The sequence below is a fragment of the Callorhinus ursinus genome, unplaced genomic scaffold (assembly GCF_003265705.2).
Source record: "Callorhinus ursinus isolate GAN/ISIS: 27379988/994484 unplaced genomic scaffold, GSC_fseal_2.0 scaffold13, whole genome shotgun sequence".
NCBI classification, from domain to species: Eukaryota; Metazoa; Chordata; class Mammalia; order Carnivora; family Otariidae; genus Callorhinus; species Callorhinus ursinus.
The window spans coordinates 29,967,338-29,994,887 of record NW_027397075.1 but is presented as its reverse complement, the minus strand read 5'-3'; the positions used below and the strand labels follow the sequence as shown (position 1 = coordinate 29,994,887).

The window sequence follows — 27,550 nt, the reverse complement described above, 5'->3', positions numbered from 1 at the left end:
TGGGATTTTAGGCAATTAAAATCCCTCAGCACTTTACTTTACAAAATGAGTAAATAATAAAGCAAATCATAGGCTGCTTATGTAAGTGATAATCTATGAATGTGCTAGGAAAAATACAAAAAATACAAAATTTAAGTACTGAGATCTCTTTTGGGCTCTTCAATTTCTGCCCTGAAGAACGATGAAACTATTTTCTACTTTCAGCACTTGGCATCATCCAGAAAGACTTCTCTCCTCCTCGACAGACTAGCTCTCAAGAGGAGTATGGCTACCCTGAGAACAGAGGCCCTATTATCCTCCATGACAACATTTACTTTGACTGAATAAACTTTATAGTTCTTAAAAGTCAGAATCAAGTCTTTGGGTGATAATCTTTTCCTTAGAGCATAATGTACTCTTGAACACTATTTTTGGTACATGACAGACCTTCTTGCTTCAGATTTTAGGAATGGATTAGAAGTTCCAAGATTCATTATTTAGAGAATACTTTATTAGTTTCTGTAATCAAACCCATGTAGATAAGACCTTACATATTTAATACAGTGCGTTACCCCTGTACAAATGGAAAAAATTATGTTTAACATTTCTAGACCAATATGGCTGTTAATTTCTGTACAATGCCAACCCAACACGGTACAACTGGGATACTTTTTCCAAAGTTGACAGCACAGCTAAAGTTTCCAAAAATTCAAATTATTTATATATATATGTATATGTATGTATATATATATATATATATATTTATTTATTTATATAAAAAGACCAATAGCAGTATGTTATGCATCAATAGCAGCAACAGCTTTTCCAGGTTCTGCAGTCATCTGAACAAAATTATAGAGACATCCAGCACACTCCATTAATAAAAAAGGGGGGGGAAAGGTAAAAAACAAAACAAAACCCCAGAAAACAGCAAAGTTCTGTTACTGTTGTGGCACCTGGCACCATTTTTTTATTAGCTTCTCAATCATCATCTGGAAAGAAAACATTCTAGAATAACGTCATTAAAAACAGCTCTGATAAAGCACGGTCACTATTACGTATCATAAAGCAGGTACAAGATATTTTACATTCACAGAGGTATGATACAGTACTGTCCTACATCTATAATCCTAGAGGATACAATTAAAAAGGCATTATTTGAGACTTGATTCTACTTTTCCAGCAGAGGGCCCAAAGGATGGTATGACACAGCTCTGGTAAAGAAATGCACCTTCTTCGATAGGATTTCCTCCATTAAGGGCATAGTTTTAGGTATTCACTGCTCTTGATGAACGTCAGTTAAAAACCGTTAAAAACAAACAAACAAAAGCCTATTGGATTCATACAAAGATGACGAGTGGAGGCAAGCCAGACTCAACCTAACTAGTATTTTACCCAATCTGTCATGTTTGAAGACATGACAACTCCGTGGAAGAAAGGAGATGCCAAGTAGCACTTCAAAGCTTCGGGCCACAACCAAAACACAGCATCATTTCAAACAGAAGTAGTAGTCAAACCCTGTCCATTTGGACATGTCCAAGGATGTGGACAGCATATTTCATCACCTGCTCACTCATCCAGGAAAAAGGGGGAATCAGTGACTGTACTTTGATTGTGTTCAACTCAATCACAATGTTACAAAAATAGCAAGCTGCCATAATAAAAAATAAGGCTCCTCTATCCAGCACCAGTTATCTTCAGTTCTTGACCACCAAGCCCACAAATGCTACAATCACATCCAAAGAACATAAGGGAGCAAAGAAACCACACCTGATCTATTAGCTGGAATCACCACTGTTTGGGCTCAGCTATTCCTCGGCAGGGTTATTTTCCTCATATTTCTGGTGTTTCATCTAACCATAAGGATTTCAGCTCTAAATGATATGCACTCAAGGAACGTGTGCACGTATTTGTATATAAATTCTGACTGAAGATGCACGGCCATCAACAGAGTGCGCATTATACAGTAGGTGCAAGCTGGCAAAGCCTCATTTTACTGCTGCAGCGGCTGTGTATCAGTGTAAATTGCTCCTGTGTCCCCTGCGCACCTCCCAGCTCTGCACAGGATAATGTCACAGACCACTTTACCCCTTTGGCTGCCGGCATTATCCGACCTCATTCTCCCTTGTGCCCCTCTCCCCTCCCCCAACCCCCTGCAATAAACCACAGCCTTTAAGATTTTGTTTCTTCCGTTTTGATCGCCTGAGGTTTGATTGGTCCAGTTCTAACAGGTTTGGTGGCTATGGTGGGTGCAGGGGGTGGCTTTTCTTCTACTTTTTCCTGACAGACACCAGGAGGGTCGGTCAGTGTTTCAGGAGGTTTACTTGAATCACTGTCCACTTTCGGGGCTTTGCCTCCTATCTGTTTGCTCTGTTGTTGTTCAGAGAAGAACCGCTGCGTGGACTGAAGAACCTCTGCTCTCTGCTTTGCCTTAAAAAATGAGAAACAACGACTGAGAACGTTGCAGCATTAGCAAAGCCTGTCTGTCCGTCCATCTCCGTTTACTCTTCACCAACCACAAATCCGTTTGCCCCACATGTTTGGCCCAAACCAAAAGTACCTCAATGATCTTTCAGCTTTTAATGGACAGATTTCTTCCTATCTTGGCAAATATTCCATGTGATTTTTTTTTTAAACATTTGAAAACAACAGGACCACCTCCCACCACGTTTTCAAAGTTTGCCCTCTTATAAAATAATAAGACAGAAATTGCCGTTGGTCTGTAACTTTTCCGGAACAAGACTTACTGATATCAAATTCTATTTAGGGAGGCTGCTTGCAAATTTGAAGACATATATGTAACACTTAAAACTTCTAGTCATCAATATGTGGTCTACAATAAAACGAAAAGGAAGCACTTATATTGTGGCATTACCAACACCTAGGACCAAATGTCTTGTGGCTGAGTCCTCTTCCCACAGCTCTCTTCTGCAGGGGAAGAGCATCAGAAATTAGTAACTACAACTTCACTTGATCACTAAGTTCTGATAGCTCCTACCACATTCTGAGCTGGTAAAATAACTTCCTACTTTTATTGACTATGCGCCCCAAAGAATATACTTACGTCAATCTGTAAATTATACCACTGTAACGTACACAATTAAAACTTAAGTTTCTGTACCTCTCGCATACAACAAGGAGCCCTTCATGTTCACTATATAAAGATCTAAAGCAATTTCAAGAATTTTTACCCCCCCCAATCCCATTATAAACTCTAATGTCATTTCCAACATGGGAAGGTAGGAAAATAAGTTCCAAGGAGACAAAACAACTGGAAACCATGGCCAAATGGTTTCCAAAGATTCCTACACATTTTTTAATAGTTATGAACAGATGGAAATCCTAGGCACACAGCCTTAATAAAAGATCACACTTAACAAGAGTTTCACTGCGGAGTAGTCTTTAAATTTGATTACTCAAGATGAGAAATGAGGGATATCAATGTAGAAAGAAACTACCTAGTCAACCGAATTTTCTAATAGGATGACAGTAAGCATTGTTTCTAGAGTAAAGCATTACTATGGACATTGCCTTGTTTAAAGGCAGCAAGTTTTTCTTTGTTCTAGTGTGACCCGATATATATATATATATGTGTGTGTGTGTGTATATACACATATACATAGTGACAAAATAGGCAAAATTACTAAGACATCTAAAGGCAAGTTCAAGTAAATACAGAGTCAATGGATTCAGCTGGCTGTACAGGCAGACAGGTAAGCTTTATGCTATAAAAACTGTCCCCACACAGACTCCTAAAGGCACTCTTCTGCATCAGCAAACCTCACATTTATCAGTGCCTTTTATTATGAAGGATCCCAAAGTGCTTTTTTCAGTTCTTCACCTACAACTGCACGATCTGTTGTGGAATACAGCCAACTCAGGTGGCAGGCAAAAAAAAAAAAAAAAAAAAAAAAAGGTATGGAAACAGTTTGAGAAAAAAACTGTACTTGCAGGACTCACGAAGGAAGGAAAATCAAGATAGGTAAAATCTCTTCTTACCCACTCCAAATTTTCACATAACCATGATTTATATCTTAAGTCTAAGGAGGGGGGAGGGATAAAAAAGAAAACAAAGGAAAAAAAAAAAAGGAAGAAAATGGGGAAGCTTATAATAATCCAAATTACTTTTTTGCTCTTCCAAAAAATGTAGCAGCTAAACTCAGATCTCCCTCAAATATTCATTTTATAAGCAATTCATTTTGCCAGAGTTTAAAATGTTAACTTGTTTGCTAACTACAGTTGCAAAAAAATGAAAACTAAAAAAACTTAAAAAAAAAATTAAAAAATTAAAAAAAAAAGAAAAAAGTGGGGGGAATAGGGGAAACCAAAAAGAAATAATAATTTAAAAAAAAGGAATGAATAAAAGTAGTTAGCTTGGTTAAATCAGCTAAGACAATGAATGCCTGGGTTTGTGGTTATGGGTCCAGAGGCATCTTAAGACATGGTTCAGAGACAGATTCTTGCTCTGTTGGCTGTTAACACTGTACTAACCTTCATGTCTTGTTCAGCCTTCAACGCAGCCTGGGCCTGATTACCTCTGACTCCAGATAGTGATCCACAAGGACCCCTGGCTACATGTGGCAAACGAGCATGGCTCATGAGGCCTGTGGTCAGCGGAGGAGGCATCTGACTGGCCAGTGCCATTGGCGGCCTCTGAACAGGCGCTGGGAAGGTGTTAGTATGTGGGGCTCTTACCAATGGAGGGACCAGGTTAGGCTGAGAGAGAATCTGAGTGAAAAAAACAAAACATACAACATTGAACTGTTAAAAAAAAAATTTTGCCAACTAGACCAGGTTGGCTTATCTCAGAGTAAATCTGTGCCCATTCTGCCAAGTGAAAGGAAGTGTAGGGATTTGTGCCATTCTATTACAGGGACCAAGAACAAACAGGCAATGCTTGGAGAATCTAACAGAAAAATTAGGCAAAGCATGCTATGGCACTGTAGTTGGTTCTAACAGCTACAAATTCTGAAGGGGAGGTAGAAAAGCTATTAATTAGGATAATCTTTTTAAAAAGATATAATTGCAGAAAAGGCACACACTTATACCAAACAATCTGAAGATAAATAAAAATAACATCAATTCAACAAACAAGTGTTTTCTCAGAAACCAATTCTCATTTGTGAGAGTTATGATCAATTTTAGTTAGTCTTTCCACTCGATCAGCGAAGGGAAGAGAAGCCAATATTTTTACACACATATTAGAACATCTTTTGGAAATTGTAACTCAACTACACATAGTTCTCTTAAAAACAAAACAAAAAAAACCCAACAACGACGACGACGACGACGACACAACAAAAAAAACTTTAAACCTAGAAAACTTTAAGCACTGGGACCCTTCTCTGAAAAGTCCACTTTTCAAAAAAGATAAAAGAAACAGGACTGAAATGACCAGAGCTGTGTGGGGAATCTCGAGTATTTCTCTTGTCTGCTTTAGAACTACACGGCCACTACCTTTACCTCACTAAAAGTTGCGGAGAATATATATGAATGTCATAAATGTACTGTTAAATAAGAAACTGTTTCTCATTAAGAACTATGTTTCTAAACTAGTTAGATGGCAAGATTATGAAATCAGATAATTAGCCAGATTAGCAATCATTTCCAAGTAAATAATACTCATTTCTCACTCGTATCTGCCCACCTGGGGTGCAAACTGTGTAGGAAATGGTTGTGTCATTCTCACAGTGGCAGGGGCTGACTGGAACTGCTTCTGATAGACAATGCTGTTCATTTTGCTGGACTGGCTGTTCGGACTTGTGGAAGTAGCCCTTGGAAAAAAGCCATCACTGGTCAGTACAGTAGTGCCAAATAAATAATGCTGTTAGATTTTTAGAGACATTGCTCTTGGAAGATTCTTCGTATGTGGTAGCTGATGAAAATTTACCAAGGTGAGTTACCAAACATTATGGTAGTGGAGAGACACTGGAGGGGCAGAGGTGAGAAAGATTACTAGCTAGATTTGCCCTGTATTTAAAAAAAAAAGTTCTTAAAAGTATGGTAAAACATACACATTCTTAATTTAATAGCTTAACATTTTAGATTAAACTATCAGAATATCTTGTGCTTACCACAGGCCTGGTGACATAGTAAATATCTAACAAACAAATTGTGTTTAGTTATTTGGAAATTCAAATGCCCATTTTACCGGAAGGGACTAGATGTTGGTGTGGTGCTTCTACCGCTGATTGGAGGTGTGCCTGGTTTTATATCAATGCCACTTCCAAAGGCTTTCAGTTCCATTTCAGACATCTGAGAAAAAACAGAACAGACTTAACATTTCTGGAATTCCATAAGCTAAAGAGGCAAAGAATCTTATTTATTTATTTATTTATTTGACAGGGAGAGAGACACAGCGAGAGAGGGAACACAAGTGAGAGAGAGGGAGAAGCAGGCTTCCCGCTGAGCAGAGAGCCCGATGCGGGGCTCAATACCAGGACCCTGGGATCATGACCTGAGCCGAAGGCAGACGCCACCCAGGTGCCCCAAGGCAAAAAATCTTAGTACAAAAATCCTGTAATTAAGTTTCAAATAACATGGAATTATCAAGGCCATATTTGTGGGTGAAAAGTCTTAAGAGATAGTGTAAACCTAATTCTTTCACAAAATTTGTGAATTCTTCGTTATCAGGTAAAAACCAGAGGAAGTCAAACACATCAGTAGATTTAAAAAGTAAAAAAAAAAAAAAAAAAAAAGGTACACTGGGGCTTGGGGTGCCTGGCTGGCTCAGTAGGTGGAGTGTGCAACTCTTGATCTTGGGGTTGTAAGTTCAAGTGCCACACTGGATGTAAAATTACTTTAAAAATAAAAAAAAAAAAATCTTAAAAAAAAAGCATATCAGGGTTTGAGATTTACTAGAGGGTGGTAAAAACTGATGCCTTTTTTTTTATAGATACACAGATGTACACATCTCAACATATAGCCTTAAATTCTCGAAGAAACTGTCAAATTTCTCTTCACTTACTTTTCCTGTGGTTGCAATCATGCTATGCTGTGTTCCAGCAGGGATTAATCCTCTGAAAGGCTGGCTTACTTGTGCAGGACGACTCAGGCTCTGGGCCTGGGCTTGTGGAGTGGTATGCTGTAATGGGGGCTGAAGAGTCTGAGGCAAAGCAATTAAAGGCTGCCCTGTAGATCCAAAATTAGGTAATGAAAGCTGGGATGCTGGTAAAGGTACTGTAACCTAGAAAATAAGCAAAAAGAAATTGCGGCAATTTACTTATACCTGTCATCTGTATGTCCCTATAACTATCTATACAACTCTTCAAAATCTTTTGAGTAACAGTTTAAACAGAATACTTCGATCTATTAATATATTTCACGTGTTATCTTTTGCTTAACTACCTCCATTCTTTTATTAAAGGTGCAACAATAAAACAGATTAGTAGTGCAGACACTATATATCATTATGAAGATCTTTGAATCCATGGTATGTGTCTAATAAACACATAATACAATGAAGTCATGGGATACAATTTAAGAAACAGTGTTGTTGCAATTTCCCAAACAGACATTTCTATACTGTTTTCAGGTCTGACTAAAATGAGTTTTAGGAGAAGAAAAATAACCTTTCAGTTTTCATACAAACGGTATTTAATTTGAATGTCAGTAAGGTAATAAATACATTTATGAATTTTCACCCCTAAAATAGCCACCAAAATTAGTTATAAGAAAATGACTAATGGTTTGCCTCTCTCCTTCAGTCCTCCACGAACTTTTAGACAGCAGATTTATGACACTGCTAGGAGATCGTGCATGTCTGTCATTTACACTCTGTCATACTCTGCCACACTGTTCTAAGTATTATATTAACCAGTGTGATGGTCTTTAGAGTCCTCCTTCCCCCGCTAGCATAGGTAAAGCACTTCTCACGCTTACACGTAACTGTATGTCCTGGACAATGGTTTTCGAACTTTTATATTCATGGAATCCTTTGTTAAAATAAATGATTACATGGAAACCAATTTAAAACAAAGAGCCAAAAAGCAGAAATGACTGGAGTGGGGCTGAGGAGAGAGGTGCTGTGGCACTGAGCAGGTTCCACCACCAGTGGACCCCATGGAATTCCTAGGACACCTCAGAGCAAAGTCTGAAAACCACTGTCCCATCTCCCCATCTTGGTTCTATTTAAATTGCCAAACAACAACAAACGCAGTAAATGTAATAATAATAATAATAATAATAATGAAGAAAATTGAGGAAATTTACCATGCCATAGTTTACCTGCTGGAGAGCACTTGGTGACTGGGCAGTGTTATAAAAATTTGTCTGACCAGGCTGTTGTACTTGTCCAGAATAAAGATTTGAAGCCTGGGTAAGATTTGCTCTAGCCTAGAAAAAATTGTGTAAGAAAACAGCATTAAGATGGAAAAATTTCCAATTCAGACATCAAGGGTGTGGCTTCAAAACAATCTCTAAGAATTTTAGTATTAGATAAAAAGACCTTCGTTTTTTCACTACATCTTTTAACATTTTTTCTTTAAAAACTGTTTTCTTAAATAATCTGCTGCACAGGAAGACGATGATAGTGCATGACTCTAGCCCCTGTGCTCCTGTCTTACCTGGAGGAGATGTGTATCAATTAGTTGGGAACCTCCTAGTCCCGATGCCTGACCCAGCTGATGTTCATACAATATAGGAATAGGCTGCGTATTTGAAGTTTGTTGAAAGGCAAGACCTGACTGTGCCTTTGCAAGTTCCTGGTGTTGGACAGCTGGAAAGTTGTGGATGGCGGTACCAGAAAGAACCACAGATGGCTGGGACAGACTGCTTTGCATAAAGGCTGGCTGAGATCTACACAGGCATTAAAAAGGAAAGACTTGTGTTAGTAGTCGATTCTATTTTGGAATCTGGAAATCCCTGGAATGAGTATCCCAAATGACCAAGTACTCTAATAAGCACAATTAAGAAAAGAGGGAATGCAGACTGTGTCTAAGGTACTTGTTTCATGATTTAGAGCCCCATACACAACAAAGTTCTAGGGAAAGGCTTGCTCTTCCCGAGAAACTAACAAGATTTTCTCCTCTTGAACAACGAGAATAATTCTCTTTTTCATGTGTTCACTAGCAAGCTCAGAACCAAATCTGTTTTTCTCTTTGGTATTAACATTTTATTCAAATTTACAGCACCAATAGCTGACTTTTATTATTTGTATTTCATTACTCCACTTATATATACACGTGTATGTGTGTGTGTTTTTAAAAAAGATTTTATTTGAGAGAGAGAGAAAGAGCTCAAGTGAGTGGGGAGAAGGGGAAAGGGAGAGGGAAAGAATCGCAAGCAGACTCTGCTGAGGGCGGAGTCTAATGCAGGGCTCCATCTCACCACCCTGAGATCATGACCTGAGCCGAAACCAAGGGTCAGACTCTTAACCAACTGAGCCACCCAGGCGCCCCATATGTTTCTTATAAGAAATCTCAAGACCTCTACAGAACGAAGCGGAGTAGTAGTTCACCATCAGTTCACCATCAGAAACCACAAAGTTTCTGTTTGTTCTTACTGAGGTATAATGGAGATTTAACACTGTATTAGTTTCAGGTTCACAACCTAATGACTCAATATTTGTATGTATTACGAAATGATCATCACAGTAAGTCTAGTTAACATCTGTCACCATACACAGTTACAAAAAAACTTGTTTTTGGTGAGGAGAACTTTTTTCAAGATCTACTTTCTCAGCAAATTTCCCGTTTTTGTTTTTAAGAGAGGGAGAGAGAGAATCCCAAGCAGGCTCCACAGCCAGCATGGAGCCCAAACGCAGGGCTTGATCTCACCACCCTGTGACCATGACCAGAGCGGAGGTTAAGAGTCGGATGCTTAACTGACTGAACCACCCAGGTGTCCCCCAGCAACTTTCAAATCACAACACAGTATTATGGTCAAAGGATATAAATTGCTAGTTGTAAGGTAAGTCATGGGGATGTAATGTACAGCATGGCTGACTATAGTTAATACTACTGTGGCATATTTAGATGGTTTTAAAAAAAACTACAATGCTGGAATCTAACTTCAGACTACGCTCCTACCTCTGGAATGGGGGCCTTCAAGCTATACTTTTAAAAATGCTAAGATAAAAACTAACTATATCAAAGTACTGGATTAAAGATAATATTATCAATAAATAACATCATTATGCTTTGTTAAAATTGACTTTTGTGGCAGAAACAAAAGCCATTAAGCAGGAGTGCTAGAATAGGGTCACAAGCAGTCTTTATGCCTACGTGTCAAATATAAATTGGGAAGCATATTGTTATAAACTACCGAGTCCTGGGGTGCCTGGGTGGTGCAGTCGATTAAGCGTCCAACTCTTGGATTCAGCTCAAGTTGTGATCTTGGTGTTCTGAGATAACAAAGCCTTGCATCAATCAGGCTTTGTGCTCAGTGTGGACGCTTTCTCCTCTACCCCTCCCCCAGTGTGCTCTCTCTTTAAAATAATGTTAAAAAAAAAAAGAAAGAAAGAAAGAAAGAAAAGAGAAGACAAACCCCACAACTACCCTGTCCTGGCAGAAGTTAAATTCAGGGATTCTGTATTAATAAACACTATGCTGATGAGGCTGCAAGAAAGAATAGCAGAATGATGTGGCAGGGATACAAACAATTGCTTTCAAAGTCTAAACCTGTGCCTTCCAATACACTTGTCATTAGTCACAACTACATATACAGCTTACATTATTTTTCTATGGAACAGGCCCGGTCTTAAGAAGTATATCTTCCAAGGCAATCATTAAAATGGGGATTACAAATACAAAATGTCAGTGCGCTGCTACTCCATCTCCCATGGCTATTGAAGATATTACTAATTAATCACCGAGCTCTTTTTTGCACAGCTGGAAAGTAGCCCCAAACTTTCCAACAATGTTGCAAGTAGCTAATACCAATTAAAAGGAGATTTCCTTAATCACAAAGCTAACTTACAGTGACTCTTTCAAAAACAACAGTTTCTTCTCTACTTGTCATCACTATCCCCACTGCCTTTGTTCCCTGCCTGGCACTCTCCACCCGGGCTCCTGCCTCCTATATGCTATTCTCTGCCAAGCCCCCACGCACATCCCAAGTCAGGGGCGGATTTACAGCTGCTGTGGCAAGGTGGCATGCAGCCTTTTAGGTCCCTTAGCAACTATTTCCTCTGATTTCCAATTGTTCTGGGACTGTTGTTCTCCTCGTCTTCAAGAATATTTAAGGTCTTGGGGTGCCTGGGTGGCTCAGGCGTTAAGCGTCTGCCTTCGGCTCAGGTCATGATCCTGGGGTCCTGGGATCGAGCCCCGTATTGGGCTCCCTGCTCGGCAGGAAACCTGCTTCTCCCTCTCCCACTCCCCCTGCTTGTGTTCCCTCTCTCGCTGTGTCTCTCTCTGTCAAATAAATAAATAAAATCTTTAAAAAAAAAAAAAAAAAGAAGAAGAAGAATATTTAAGGTCTCACTTTGTTCAATAAAGTCTTGACTGCAACTACCAGAAGCTAAGTTTCAGGACCTACAATCAACATGCTTAATTATTGAAAGGCATTTTATAAAAGGGTCATCCTAGCTTCTGGGGGAAAAGAAGGAGCAGTAGGGATACGGCAAGAAGGCTCAGCAGTTACAAAAGCACGTACCTATATGGCTGAAGTGAAGAAGTGAATAACTCTTGAGCCTGGGACGCAGCAGGCCCAGCACCCAGACTCAGCTGGGCTTGGTGCTGTCCTTGTAGCGGCGCATAAATGGGGATCGGGATCTGCTGAACTGAAGTTGGCTGCAATGCAATAAAAAACACATGAACACCACACACACAAATCACAGTATTTGGGAAAATAAAAATCTGAGATATGAAAAGAATACATATATATATAGATATATATCTATATAGATCTATATCAGCTTCCTTTTAAAACAAAACCAAATGTAAGCATCTAAATTTTCCTTTCAATTAATTATTTACTCTACAGTGTTAGCCATTAAGCTTTGGAAAATTTGGGGAAGTTTGAAAATTTAGCCAATACATATCAAGGTAATCATGGACTGTCCCATGTTGTCGATAGAAGATTTTAACTTCTAAGAGCCTTTATTTGTAGCCTAAGATATCTATTACACCATTAGCATGCCAAGAAACAAATACATGATGGAAGAAGTCTGTGGTTTACCTGAGAGAGACCTGGTTGGAAGCCTTGTTGTTGAGCCAAGGATGGTGGAGCCAAGCGTGCATGTTGGGTATTGAATAAATGACTTGTGTCCATATAGAAAGCAGGGATTTGAGCTATATAGACCATCAGGAGAAACAAGCAGTTTTAAGTGTCAAAGCTTCAGAATTTTCCAAATAGTAACTAAAAACCAAGTTTTGTAGCAGATTTCAAATTGAGTGAGCCCACTGAAACCTAATACAGCCAAGGAAAAACTAGAATGAAAAGACAGAAAACTTCTAGCAGACAGGTATATACAAATTAAAACAAAATTCTAGTACAGTTAACCCCTGAACATGGGTTTGAACTGCGTATTTTTCTTTTCAAATAATTCAGTGCAGTATTGTAATTTTCTCCTTCTTATGATTTTCTTAGCAACATTTCTTTTCTCTAGCTTACTTTATTGTAAGAATGCAAGGTATAATACATATAACATACAAAATATGTGTTAATGAACTGTTTATGTTATCAGTAAGGCTTCTGGTCAAAGGTAGGATATTTGTAGTTAAATCTGGAGGACTGAAAAGTTTTATGTGGATTTCTGACTGTGTAGGGTGTCGGCACCCCTAACCCTTGCATTGTTCAAGGGTCAATTGTACTTGTGAGGGTATGGAAAAACAGACACTCATACACTGCCAATGGGGTATTAACTAGTGAAATCGGACATGATCTACTCAAAGTGAAAATGAACCTACCGGTTTACCAGCAAATCTATTCTAATTTTATATCTAGTTACTAGAATTTAATAAAATATTTCAAAGGAACTGGTATTTAATAACTGAAAGAATTTGGTTTATATTCTTAACAGATTTCTATGTATTATATAAATTATTTTGTGATCTGCTCTTTTTACATAATAGTATGTTTTGGAGAACTTCCCGTATTATTTTTAATCTGTCACATTATAAACAATACTGCAATGAATGAACACTCTCCTATATATGTCTCTGATTAATAGGTAAATTTATCTATATGAGATTCCTATGAAAATTGTTACTACAGTTAAGTATGTACATATAAAATATTCCGATACTTTTCTAAAATTATGTCAATTTATATACTAACCAGCAATGCATTTTAAGACACTATTAATAAGACCTTTGACCCTTATAGAAACTGGGTATTATCAATCTTTCTAATATTTCCCACAAAGAAAGGCAAGAAATAGCCTCATTGTTCTTTTATTTTGAATTTAAATCATTAGTGAATTTGAATATTTTTCAAATATTTACTTACTTTTTAACTAAGATTAACATTGTGGTATTTAGTAGGGTAAGTTACCCCAGTATCCAACATACAGTTTTTTTCTTCTTTGCTAATCTTAGGTTTATTCTTCCCTATGAATTTTATTATTGATTTGTCAAGTTTCGGGTAATAAAGTTTTATAACTTGACTAGAATAACATGAAATGTGCAAGTTATTTTGCAAATTATTAGACACGAATCTAATATATATGTAACATACGTGTAAGAAAGAACTGCCAAGAGCCTCCCCAGAATACTTATCAAAGACATTAAATTCTATGATGAAACAAATCTGCAAAGCAGATCAAAAAATAGTTAAACTTGAGTGAACAAAAGTATGCCCGCAAACAATTCTTCTGACTCCCTTACGTGCCTGCCGCCCCCCCGCCCCCAGCTCTTACCTGCTGCCGACTGGGACACGTAGACCTGCGGGCTCTGCTGCTGCTGCTGGGCAATAAGGGAAGGCACGCAGCTCAACTGTGAGAAATGACCCGCCGACGGCAGGCTGCTCGTCTGTAACTGCTGGGGCTTCACTTTACAAATGTTAGGAGGATCTGATGTGCTTGTAGATTTTGTACTCAAAGAAGAGGTAGTGTATGTACCAGCTCCTATATGTGGGAGAGGGGAAAAGGCAGCGTATCGTAAAGTGCCATAGTGGTTCACTGTAAAAACAACTCAAGCACCCGCTGGACACTGGAAAATTCATGTTTATGCCCTGCATGTGCTTAAGTAACAATTACCAAATGTAAACAAGACTATAATATCTGGAAAAATATAGTACAATAGAAAAATGCAAAGAGAAGGAAGTTAAAAGATTAAACAAAATAAGGTGGCCAAGAGCCTATAGGATTGGCTATAGGCTCTTGAGGCTTAGTTTAGCCTCAAGCTAATAGTTTTTTAATCATCACAAAGAAAAGGATGGTCAAGAGCTTCATTCATTTACACAGGACAAAATGCTGCCCCTTAGGAATAATTAAGAATGTAGGGGTGCCTGGCTGGCTCAGTTGGAACAGCACCAATTCTTGATCTCAGGGTCACAAGTTCAAGCCCCACATTAGGTGTAGATATTAATAAAATAAAAAAAAAAAGTAAATGCACCTGGAAAGACCACAACTGCTCCTAAAAATTCATGTAAACAAAAGGTCAGATCTTTCTTCTTTCCAGCAGAATACCTTACAGGCAAATACCTTAAGGGTAATCTTAAGACCTTCATTCATTTATGAATAAATGAATACATATTTATTTATTTAAAGATTTTATTTATTTATTTGACAGAGAGAGAGAGAGAGAGACAGCGAGAGAGGGAACACAAGCAGGAGGAGTGGGGGAGGGAGGAGCAGGCTTCCCACTGAGCAGGGAGCCTGATGCGGGGCTCGATCCCAGTACTCTGGGATCATGACCCGAGCCAAAGGCAGATGCTCAATGGCTAAGCCACCCAGGCGCCCCTCATTTATGAATAAATATTTAAACATTTACTAAGGTCAGGCATAAACATAAGAACACGTAAGTGCTACACCTTAATAATCATTAAGGTGAAAGGGGCCTTTAGAGATCACAAATGCTCCTTAACAGCCATATAAACTTAAGGTTATACTTAGTCCTCACTCTGCCTGTATATATACCAGCAAAAAACAGGTATATAATAATACCTTAAAAAGAAAACAAACTATTAATAAATAAGTAGAATTATAAAACTTAAGATCTTGAAAGGTCAATTAGTTCTGTTGATCAGTGAGTGTTGATGACTCTAATACTGGAGTGAATGACAATATTGCTATCTGATTAAAAAGTGAGATGCAGTCACATCATTATTTTCAGACTTCAAATGATGTTTGATCTAAGAGAGGACCCAAGATCAAGGTACCTTTGTTCTTCCACTTGAGTCTCTACCAGTAGGATGACTGGGCAAGAAATATAAAAATTTATCCTAATTGAGGAGAGTGTGGGGAAACCAGACCTGGAAGAAAGAAGTATACTTGACCCTGGAACAATGCAGGTTTAAACCGTATGTGGGTCCACTTATACGCAGACTTTTTTCGATTAAATACAGTACAGTACTGTAAATGTATCTTCTGATTTTAATAACATTCTCCTTTCTCTAGCATATTTTATTATAAGAATACAGTTGTACGATACAATACCTGTAACATACAAAATATGTGTTAATCGGCTATTTATGTTATCAGTAAGGCTTATAGTCAATAGTAGGCTCTTAGTAGTTAATTTGGGGGAGTGATTTTTGGGTTTCTGACTGCATGTGTTGGTCGGCAAGTGTCAGTGCCTCTAACCCCTGTGTTGTTTAAGGGTCAACTGTGACGGAAAGGGAACCTTCCCAGTCCCTTTATTTCCTAATCTCTTCACCATACTGTATTCCTGGTTGCTTTATAGCCCCAACCCCTACCCACCCAAATGACTGGGGCCCCAGCTAGTAAGCATAATGAAGATGTCTTACAAATGGATAGTAGGGAATGCATTAAATGGTCTTAAGGAGGGAAGAGAAATAGAACATGCTCTTTGATTTGAATCTGTTTGTCTTAATACATACTTTTGATTCCACATAACATCAAAATAACTGTAGTACATCCCAAAGACCAATTCTTTTGGTACAGAATGCCAGAATAATGAATAAAAACAAAACAAAACAAAAAGACCCCCCAAAAAACCAGTAGAACAATCACTAAATGAGAACCAGTCAAAGAAAGTAAATTCTGTGCTGGATATATCTTTTATCTTTTGGAAAGCAGCTTTTGCTGCTTTGGAAACATTACCAGGAAAGCCTGAAAGGAAATTTCTGTTTTCAGTAGAAGAAACATGGTTATACATATGGTAAAAGGGTATACTTTCCTAGAGTCAAGCATTTCAGCATTTACATTCAACTGTAAAGCCCCCAAATGAAATATAGTTTAAGGAAAGGATTACGTGCTAGTGAAAAATTAAAGGAAGAAAAGCACTTTCTAACTTGGGGTGTTGATGGACTCTCCTTAAAAACAAGCAAAACAACCCCCCCTCCCCCCGGGCCAAAAAACCCAATATATACCACCTATTCAAATAACAAACTGGAAATTCTCTACCCCTACCTCTTCACCAGAAAATATATGTCATCCGAAAAGATTTAGGCCAACAGCTCCTTCAAATTAGATACAGACCACAAAAATTTACCACCTGTGTGATTCTGTATTATTTCTGAGTTGGACTAATTAGCTGTATATGAGTTAAAAAATAAAAATCAAAAGATGAATTTTATAGAAAAATGTAGGAGAACAAGATAAACTTTTCACCAATTACTTATTAATGCCTATAATGGGGGCAGGGGGGCATGACACGGAGGGCATGGGGGTGGGCAGAAGGTCCAGCAAGCAAAGTGTTTTAGTAAGCCATCAATAACTGTCAAACTAAAATTGGAAGAGGGGCTAAGAGAGGGGAGGGTAAGAATGGCAAGAAGAGTTTACAAAATAGCTGATAATCAGATCTTGTGCAGTCTTACATATTTTATAAATAATAAATCTGGGGGGATAGTAAACAGGAAAAGATCATAAGAAATTTTAAATAATTAAGACATTTAAAGGAAAGGTATAAAAATCTTCTACCTGATAGTGATGTTGTGGGAGTGACTGAAGCAACAGGAATCTGAGGCATGGATGCACTTGAGAATGAACTGTAATTGGCAGTGCTTGGTCCACCGGCACTACTGCTGACTCCACTTGCAATTGGAGGTGCTGTGGAAGTTACTGGAGATCCCTTCTCCCTCACATTTGGAGAATTCTCCCATGCCTTGCGTGCAGACTCCATCTATAATAAAATGGACATTTTTTTTAAAAGCAAAAAAAACCCACAAAAACAAAAACAAAAAACCCAAAAAACACTATGCTAACACAGAATACGCAAACATGTGTGTGTATATTTTTAAATCCCAAATATAATCTTTCAAAAAATGGCAAAAATAAAAGATTAAGACCCCTAAGGCTTTCAAACCTTTCACTTTCCCTTTATCTTTTGTTCCTTTACTCTAATTGGGAGGCAGTGGGCTGTAATTATGTCTCTAAGGAGAGCTTGTTGACAGCTTTGGCAAAGAAGTCAGCAAAATATAAAATCACGCTTCTGTACCATGTAAATACGAGTCCCTATCCCACTGGTGAATAAGGAAACAAATACCATGACCCTTTAGGACTGACCTAACGCTCTGATTCCAGTCAGAAAGGCACTTAAAGGCCCTCCATAAATACCCGCTCCTTCCATTCTTTCTCTGTAAGGCAGCGGGTTCTCAATGGCAGATGACAGGTACCTTTTGTTTGACTGTTTTATGTTCAGTGTCTTAAAAGGCCAAGTAACCAACCAGATAGGTTTTAGGCTTGGGTGCAGTAAAAATGTCTTGTTTTAGATCCAGACCTCATCAAGCATTTCAGATACTGACTGCTGCCATTTGTATTTGTGGCTACAGGTTGTAGCTGTAGTCTCTTAGTTTCTTAAAATGTAGAAACAGATTGGGGTGCCTGGGTAGCTCAGTCAGTTAAGCATCCAACTCTAGTTTTTGGCTCAAGTCATGATCTCAGGGTTGTAGGACTGAGCCCTCAGTCAGGCTCTGCGTTGGAAATTCTCCCTCTCCCTCTGCTCCTCACCCTGCCTGTGTGCCCCCTCTCTCTTTCTAAAATTAATAGAATCTTTTTAAAAAATGTAGAAACACATCTTATTTTATCTATCTAGACCAGTGCTATTCAACAAACATATAAATGCAAGTCATATGTATAATTTTAAATTTTCTAATAGCCACATTTAAAAAAATAAATATAAAGAGATAATACTAATTTTGATGACATGTTTTATTCAACCCAGTGTATCTACAATATAATTAAAACCTATAATCAACATAAAAATGGACATGTTTTAACTTTTTAAGTATTAACATTTCAGATTAGATAAGTATTAACATTTCAGATCCAGGGTATTTTATTTTACACTTACAGCCCATACTACAACTTGGATCAGCCACATTCAAGTGCTTAATAATGACACGTGGCTAGTGGATCCTAAACTGAGGGCACAGATGCAGGTCCTCAACAGGAAGGAAACAGATACATAGATTGTGAAGTCTTTACTACTAGTCAAAATACTGAGCTGAGGAAAAAATAAACAAACAAAAAACCCCACAAGGTAATCTACAAAATTCAGCTACCAAAAAATCAAGTAACAATTATTAATACCATAGTTAAGAAGCTGTCAGTCCTTGAAGTACCAACTTTAAAAATTTTAACCTTATTTTAACTGTAAGAATGATAAATCGTTATGTATCTTCCCTGCTTTCTTGTTAAAACACATTACTTATAATTTAACTTTTTCTTAGATGACTAACATCATCACTATAATACCAAAACATGGGACACTTTGTTTGCTTCAGTCTTCTCACAATCACCTTGATAGTTTCAAATGTGTTTTATTTTAAAACAAAAATCTCGAGAAGTAAAAATAAATAAATAATTTAAAAAAATTTAGAAGTTAGACAAAATGTAATTTGTACTGAGATTTTATGGTTTAGAGCAGTTTTATAGAGCACATAATGCCTTTTATACTAGTTTTGTTGTGTTGGAACACATAAATTACAGCTAATCAAACTTGTATAATATGAGGGCCACACACATGTGGCTTCATTTCATTTCTTCAGCAACAAAGAAATTTAGATTCTATTTTTGGAAATTCAAGGAAACAAGTACAATTATTTAATTATACTAATTTTCCCCTTGACAAATATGCTGTCAATAAAATCCATGTAATAAAACTCTTCTATACTTTATACATTACCCAAATAGAAATGTCAGAAGAAGTAGAAAAAACCAGAGAAAGTGTTAAGCTAATGAAATTTAATTTAAATTATTTCTTCTTGGAATATTAAAAACTTTTAAGTGAAAGGCAAGGTTGAATGGGTTCTCTGAAGAATTAACAACTGGCCTAAAGAATAATTTATGATCTTTTATTTGCTTATGTGAAACTGGACTAGCCTTGACTAGCATGTAGTCAAAACCACACAAAAGACACAGTACGAAACAGACTGAGATAGTCATTCCAGTGGGAAAACTATAAAGGCTGAGCAGGAACTGGCAGTAAAGAGTAAGGACTGGGCAACGATGGGGGCTGACACAAAGCAGAAATGGTTGTCTCATAAAATTTTACTTTTAAACTTCTAGAAATGAACACTGGCCAGCAAGGTTCCCCCTCTTGTGAAGACCATCAAAGATTCCCTGTCAACCAATAGAGCAGCATTAGGAAGTTCTGCTATAGAGGTTTGAGGTTAAATAGTTGCCCAGATTATAAAACCAAACAAACACCAAAAATGGGATAAATATATGTACTTTAAAAACATCTTCACTTAATTTCATGTCCCTTTTTTTAACCACTGACTAATCTGGAGATGAACAACTGACTTAAAATTCTCTCAAATAACTGTAAAAAAAGCATTAGTAACATAGCTCAGTATTATAAACACAATAGGAGATTAAAAAAAGGCTTATTTTTTGATATTAAAAAATGTCTATAATCTCTTTTGCCCTCTTTTTAAAAAATTATCCAACAAAAATCAAATCAAAATCACTTGTATTAATAAATTACCTCTTCATAAAATATTCTAATTATTACAGTGCATTCATTCACTTCACACAGTTTACAGGAAAGACAGAAAATCAGCAGTCTTACCGTTATGGGAACATAGGATATAAAAAAACAAAACAAAACCAAAAAAAACGCAACACACCAAGCCAGTTGGTTCTATACACAACTAATATACTCAAAAATCAAAGTCTCTATATAAACATGAAATATAAATGCTTTCCTGTATTTTTAAGACAAAATTCACAAGCATAATAGGCCTCCCTTTAAAGTGGTATTAGAAGTTAATAAAATTTTAAGGTATAATTTGGCATAACTCTATTTTCTCAGCTTAGTATTGCTGCTTACCATACAAAATGAATAAAAATACCAAAAGAGTATTTTTAACTTATGTACCCTAGCATGCATCAAGGACCTTTAGAGAAGGTTGTTGTACATACCTTGAAGGTGAGGCTGAAAGTAGTGGGAGGAGCTGAAGTTAGGCTGGAGCTCTGTTGTATAGTCTCCCTCTTAGGGAGGGGGAGGGTGTTGGGCAAGGGCACCTGAAAAGGAAGGCAACACATATCATAATTTAAGTCGGCTACAAAAGCCCCATTACAGATAATGCTAATGTACTCTTTCTTAGGGTGTTTATTTTTCTTCAGAGCCAAAAGGAGTATCTGATTAGAGATACATTGTGTTTGCATTAATTGATAATTCTGGACATCTAAGAGAAATACTATCTGCTTTTTTAATGCATATAATTACAGAAAAAGAATCTGTCCCAAATATAAGGTACATACTTGAAGGCAGTACCTCATGTATTTTAATGTGTACAACAGTCACCTGGGGATGTTATTAAAGTGCAGAGGCTGGTCAGTTGGTCTGGGGTAAGGCCTGAAATTGTGCACTTCAAATGCAGTGATGTTGCTGGTCAGTGGACCATACACTGTGTAGCAAAGCTCTAAGGAATATAATTTCCACCTTGAAGGGATCCATAGATGCTATGAGAAGCATTTAAAATGATACTGTAAACATTAAGAAATTAACTTCTATCCTGCAGTATAGTCATTTTTTTTTTAAAGATTTTATTTATGTATTTAACAGGGAGAGACACTGTGAGAGAGGGAACACAAGCAGGGGGAGTGGGAGAGGGAGAAGAAGGCTTCCTGCGGAGCAGGGAGCCCAACGAGGGGCTCGATCCCAGGACCCTGGGATCATGACCCGAGCCGAAGGCAGACGCTTAACGATTGAGCCACCCAGGCGCCCCTATAGTCAACATTCTTATAACTAGACTCAAGAATAAAAGTAAAATCGGGAGGAAAGTACGGAATATCACCACCACCCTGTTACATTAAACAAATTGCTTCACTATAGTTTTAACATGATTATGGTAAATATTTTTGGAAATGTGAAGATATTAGAAACTCATTAGCCATATCTCTTTTTTCCTTTAAGTCTCTGGATCTTGAAAATTTTATTATGTACTACCGTATGACTGATTTTAATGGTTCATTTATTCAGAGAAAATGACTGAGATACTTGGAGGTTTTAAGATAATCACTTTGTGGTACTATGGAGTATCTAACAGAGATTGATAATACTATGCACTACTTAATGGAGATGACTAAATATAAATCTTTAAAATAGCTGTGCCAGGAATAATCAAAAATACCACCTGCATTTAAATCTTTAAGACACTCAAGATTCAAAATGATTGTCGTTATTAGGTAACACTAAGCAATAAATAACCAGCTAAAAAATCCTGAAAAAGTAGATTAAGCTTTGATAAAGGGAGTCTTACCAAGAATAATTTTTTCAAAAGATAAAAGTTCTATGCATAAAATGGAACCCTCAACCACACTAAGGAGAAAGGAGCATTTCAAAAGGTCCTAAAATTTTTCCCATGCAGGACAGTTGTTTTTAACACATTAGGCAAGTTCAGAATCACCACCATACTCGGCAGAAAATGCAATACTGTGAAATCATTCCAAACTGATGACCATTTGTAATGCTCCCTGACCCAAAATGGATGTTTCTGTTTTCAAACATGCTCTGGATACACAGCTAAAAATCAAATGTAGACTGTTTGCTTAGATACAAGACTGGGTCTCTCCCCTTCAGTTGTCCTGCATGCACGAGTCGTATTACATTTTAATAAGATCACACAGAAAACCATTAAAACACTCAATATGGATATTTCCAGTGACATATAAGTGTTCTGAGAATAATCTTTCCTTCCTTACTCGTATTTCAGAAATCACATTTTTAGAGGGTAATCTGGCATGCTTTCTTGAAAAAGTGACATCTAAGAAATATACTCTATATTTTTTAAATGAGAAAAGACACAATTTAAGTAAAATTAAACTTTATTGACACATTATTGATTCCATATTTGGTAAATGACATAGTGCCACTGACAGGGAGTCTTTCTGTCCTTCCCAAATTTCCCATTACTTCTTAAAGGAAGTTAAATAAATGTAAGACTTCCTCCAAAAGGCCAGGGGAAAAGGATCTGGCACATCAAGTGAAGTTCTACTACATCAGAAAGCTGGAGAAATCATAGTAATTGGCTCCTACAAAGCTCTCCTGCCACAAAGAGAAAATGTGTGACACAGTCGCTTCTTTCTCTTTTCCTCAAGCTCTACAGCCCGACTATCGAAGTTGGATTAAATGATCCCTAATGCATCTTGCCTCTCTACAATTCTATACTTGATGCTAGAAAGAAGAATAGACAGCATAGGAAAAATACTGTAAGGCATACAATTTTTATTCTTAAAATGCCAGAGTTAAAACCCTTTGTGAGAAACCTTTAAATATATCTGTGAAGGAGATTTTTGATAAGAATGAGCCTTTGCTCATTATAGAGAGCTGTGTTTAAAAAAGAGAGCAGCTGACCAAATTTCTACCACACCTGCCCTCCGAAACAAGGGTCATACATGTGACTTCTAAAATGCTTTTCTACAGGGGGTTACCTAACTTGTCTGGGTTTACAATTTTTTCACCTGTCAGTCAATGAACTAGGCAAAATGATGGACTGTACTGCCTTAACGTAATCCTGAATTATAACATAGCTGTACTGGAAAACTACAGCCTAAAAATTTACATGACTTACTACCACTTTTTAACACAGCATTTAAGAGTTTCTGAAGTACTTACATAAACATTACAGCTCAAACTTCACTACAGGATTGTTGCTAAGGTACAGCAAAAAAAAAAAAAAAAAAAAAATTTCAAGTTTAAAAAGAAACCCCTGAATTCTTGGTAACACCCTGATTGCCTTTTTGTTTTGAGCGAGCTTTCACTGCATTGTAAAAAGGTTTAAGAACAAAATCACCAACCAAATAAATTACTGAACTTGCTGAATGTAGAAGGAAGAACAAAAATTCTTACCAGATCCAGGTTAACAGGATTAGTACTTATGAAACTGAGCCTAAGTTTTGACTATTTTTGCTAATTATTAGTGCTCCAAAATGCAAATTCACTACAACCCTTTCCCAGACAAGAATTAAACACTGGTCACACACTATGTATTAGATAACAATAGCCAGGTTCCTAACCACACTTTCCACATTTGAGGTTGATTACTTACATTATTAACCAAAGTATCCTCCATCTTTGCATTATTAGTAGCCACAGTGTTAGGCAGAGAAGAAGAAGGTGTAGTATAGTCTGTTACAGACTCCTGTGGAGTAGTAATAGAAAAAAAAATACGTTGTAGACTAAATTAATAACTCATTTTCTAATGGCAGCCTAACAGTTGTAAAGTTGTTTTGGAGGAAAGCAGGAGAGGAGAGCAGATCTTAAGACTCAAGTCACTCAAATCTTAAAGACTAATACTGTGATAAAACAAATGTGGACTCACCACGGAAGTGGTAACATTTCAACTATTGCCAGGTCCTGTACATTTTTTAAAAATGCATTTCTATATTACATGTCAACTATAATTCAACTAAAAAATTGTTAATAATTTAAATGCATGCACAGTACTAGGAAGTTGCCAACAGTACTATTTATTTCTGTGGGTTACTAAAAGAACTGTGTGGTTCTCATAATCTATAGCTTACTTTCAACTACTGATTATGTCAAGATTTTAGTTGTTGCAATTAGGTTTTAGGATAAACTTGTTTATCATCATGAACCTCTTCTTTAAATATGGTAGAGGTGGATCATAAGAGTTTTTATTTACATATACTGACTGTATAGCAATTAAGAGAGAAAAATATACAAATAACACAAAAGTTCCCACTTACCTTTCTTCCCAATATGTACCAGAGTGAACACAAAGTGGCAGATATAAATTTTGCTATTCCCACAAATGTGAGTCCATATAAGTCACTCTGTTTCCTGGCATCTTGCCTTAATAATTGTATTTTTAAAGATGGTTCCTAAATTCAAGTTAGTTATTTCCTCTGGTGCTCAACCAATGAAACAATGATCTATTCCAACTCGGAAGAAAACTGCCTATACTGGAGTTACTGAAAATTTAATGTGACTTAGTTCCTGACTTCAAAATCTTACTAGTGGGCAAGATAAGGTGCCACTGTAACTCCATTAACAAAATAAAAATCTAGAGCAATCCTTTAAAAGCCTGTAAACCCAGCAAAAAGCATTCTAATCTAATGTACTCATTTTTCACCTCAAACTACTCAACAGTCTAGAATTGAGATTTCCACATAAAGAAATAACTTACTGTAAGGAATTTCTTTAGATCACAAATGCATACGATGAAATAAAATATTCCCTGTAGAAATAATAACCCAGATGGTTTACAGAATTATATGCCTCAAGCCAAAATAAAAGAAAAAGAACAGAAAAAACAAGTATCATCACTGTTTTCCTCACTCATTTTCGACACGGTCTGCATCACCACCGCATGTTGCCTACCTTCACGTTAGCGCCGTATTCCGTGGACGACACGGAAATCATCGCTCCTATTTCAGTAGACATTTCCGCAACTGCTTTGGTTTCCTTTGTTGTCACAGGATCTGAACTTCTGACTGTAGCGGGGCTTGGTTTCTCTTGACCTTCTGGCTCCACCTGTTGGGCATCTTTTACTTTTCTATTTTTTAATGAACGTTCTTTTCCAATAGGACCTGGTTTATGTTCTTTATTTTCTAGTGGACTCAAATCTGGAAGCTAAAAATTCAATGTTTATGACAAAAGGGTATCATGATCAAAGACATTCACTGAAAACTAAATTCAATTTCACAACCATTACTAGATTCTCCCATTAAAGTGTTAGTGGCTTTCATACAGTTCTATCTGGAATATGAATTATAATTTACCTTCTGGGCTTTGATAGGGCCTGCCCGTGGCTGCTTCTGCCGTTGTTCTTTAGGTTCGGGTATCTTGTCAGTAGTTTTTTCCGAAAGTACAGGCACAATTTCATTTTCATTCCCATTTGAAGCTGGAGCACCAAACTGAATTGTGTCAATTCCAATTTCAACTCCACTTTCTTGACCATTCTTTGTTCCCTAGGAAGAGAATATTTTCAAACTTGCTTATCCAAGCAAACAGAGGTCAAATATGACCGAATGATGTATGTAGTAGCACATATTTCAAAAGTACAATGGAAGGAAGTTTGAAAGCGATCTATGTATTAACTGATATTGATCATGTTTTGAGAAACTTTCCTTTAGCCACTACCGATCTGTATTAAAAAGGAATAAAATGGAAACTAAGACTAAAGTTTTTATTTATTTATTTATTTTTGAAGATTTATTTATTTGAGAGAGACAGACCACGCGTGCATGGAAACAGGAGTGGGGGGAGCGGCCAAGGGAGAGGGAGAAGGAGAGACGCTGACTCTGAGCTGAGCATGGAGCCCAGTGAGGAGCTTGATCCCAGGACCCTGAGATCACCACCTGAGCCGAAATCAAGAATCAGATGCTCAACTGACTGAGCCACCAAGGCACCCAAGACTTAAGTTTTTAAAGTCCTGGCTTTAGGTGTCATGAGTTTTACTATGAGCAAATCATAGCCTCAAGTTATTTGCTCCTTTAAAACAAATGTAAAAGCAACAAACACACAAAGATAGCACCAGCAACAAATAAACAGATGAATGAGTGAGGGAAAGAAGAAAGACAGCAACACCAGTGTTACCCACTTTTAAAAAAGTATGCCTGGAAATAAAATGAAACAATGTCAAGTAAAATACTCTGTGATTGGTAATAAAGCGCACACACCTTAGGAATCCAATTAAACTGTTAATTTATGTGGAATCTTCTTTGTGCTAGGCACTGATCCAGAGAGACTCTAAGAATCTTAACTTGCAGAAGCTGCATTACAGTGAATGGAGAAAATGAACAACTAGAAAATCTGATGAGGGACATGCAAAAATCAAAATATGGTTAAGCCACTTTAGACTGGTAGACAGAAAAAGGTCCTGAGGAGGTCACACTGAAACTCAATGTAAAAGACAAAATCAGCGGGAAATGTTTCTGGCAGAGCAAACACCTAGTGTAAAGGTTAAGAATAAAAAAAAAAAAGGCTAGTGAGGCTGGAACATGGCAGGTATTAGGAGCAGTAGAAGATGAACAAATAGAAAGCTAGACAACACACGGTTTTATAAGCCAGAGATGTTTATAACAATTACTTAACATTTCCAGAAATAAATAGACAAAACTTGGGACAAAGTTCAACTTCAGGCTTTGGTCTTATAATTAAATCATTACTTCACATCAGTTTCAGCATCCCTGAACTCTGTGTATCAATTACTGCGTAAGGTTACTGTTAACATTTAACAGTGTTAACAATGTCAACATTATGAACAGGGCATGTCATTCAGATTTATTTATTTTTATTTTTTTAAGATTTTATTTATTCATTTGACAGAGAGGGACACAGTGAGAGAGGGAACACAAGCAGGGGGAGTGGGAGAGGGAGAAGCAGGCCTCCCGTGGAGCAGGGAGCCTGATGCGGGGCTCAATCCCAGGCCCCTGGGATCATGACCTGAGCCGAAGGCAGACACTTAACGACTGAGCCACCCAGGCGCCCCCAGATTTATTTTTAGTATCTGAACATTCTCTTTCAAATACAGGCAAACATTATTGATGTAATTTAGAATAAAAATCTGTTTGCTTTAGTCAATGCTGAAATTCTATAGTTAGTTCAGTATAAATGTAGTTAGTATTAGAAAAGTCAAACAGTAATCACTGAAATCTACTATGTACAGAAACAATGAAGAAGTTATAAATAATTTAATGAAATTCAAAAATAAATGGACAGTTAAGAGAACTATTAGAGAATGTTTTAGGAAAATATCATATCCTTTGAAACAAAAAAATGTGCACAAAATATATATAATACAAGAAAGGATAATAAAGCTTAGATCATATTATCAATCTTTGTGAGACTACTCAGTGTATCTAACATTCATAGCATTGAACAAAATAATCATTAAGAACTGTACTTCACTAGAGTAATTCAGGAAGTCCCATTAAGGAATACTTTCCATCCTTTGAAATAAATTAAAAGTGAAATACAACTTTGCTAGCTCAAAAGTTCACCACGAGGCAATATTCCAAAATCATGTGCAATGAACGTCCACCAAAAAAATCACATTTTATCCAGAAAACATAAAGAACACAAAGAGGATG

At 37.1% G+C, this 27,550-nt stretch overlaps 1 protein-coding gene across 14 annotated transcripts in view; it reads right to left on the bottom strand.

Annotated features, from left to right (window-relative positions):
- Positions 1–460: 460 nt before the first annotated feature.
- Positions 461–27,550, bottom strand: part of PRRC2C (proline rich coiled-coil 2C) — a 92,796-nt gene continuing 65,706 nt past the window's right edge. For 4 of the 14 annotated variants that reach the window (XM_073900015.1, XM_025877432.2, XM_025877435.2 and 1 more), the window contains exons 21-35: positions 25,238–25,426; positions 24,837–25,088; positions 23,542–23,634; positions 20,411–20,512; positions 16,964–17,165; positions 13,778–13,984; positions 12,097–12,209; positions 11,572–11,708; positions 8,544–8,775; positions 8,191–8,313; positions 6,947–7,165; positions 6,131–6,234; positions 5,627–5,753; positions 4,471–4,707; positions 461–2,409 (exon numbers count right to left, since the gene is read on the bottom strand). In XM_073900015.1, coding sequence (XP_073756116.1) covers positions 2,152–2,409; positions 4,471–4,707; positions 5,627–5,753; positions 6,131–6,234; positions 6,947–7,165; positions 8,191–8,313; positions 8,544–8,775; positions 11,572–11,708; positions 12,097–12,209; positions 13,778–13,984; positions 16,964–17,165; positions 20,411–20,512; positions 23,542–23,634; positions 24,837–25,088; positions 25,238–25,426 — 2,595 coding nt within the window. In that variant the 3' untranslated portion in view covers positions 461–2,151. Of the gene's footprint in view, positions 2,410–2,726; positions 2,908–4,470; positions 4,708–5,626; positions 5,754–6,130; positions 6,235–6,946; positions 7,166–8,190; positions 8,314–8,543; positions 8,776–11,571; positions 11,709–12,096; positions 12,210–13,777; positions 13,985–16,963; positions 17,166–20,410; positions 20,513–23,541; positions 23,635–24,836; positions 25,089–25,237; positions 25,427–27,550 lie in introns of all 14 variants that reach the window. The other 10 variants (XM_025877434.2, XM_025877436.2, XM_025877442.2 and 7 more) reach the window with 8 other exon arrangements.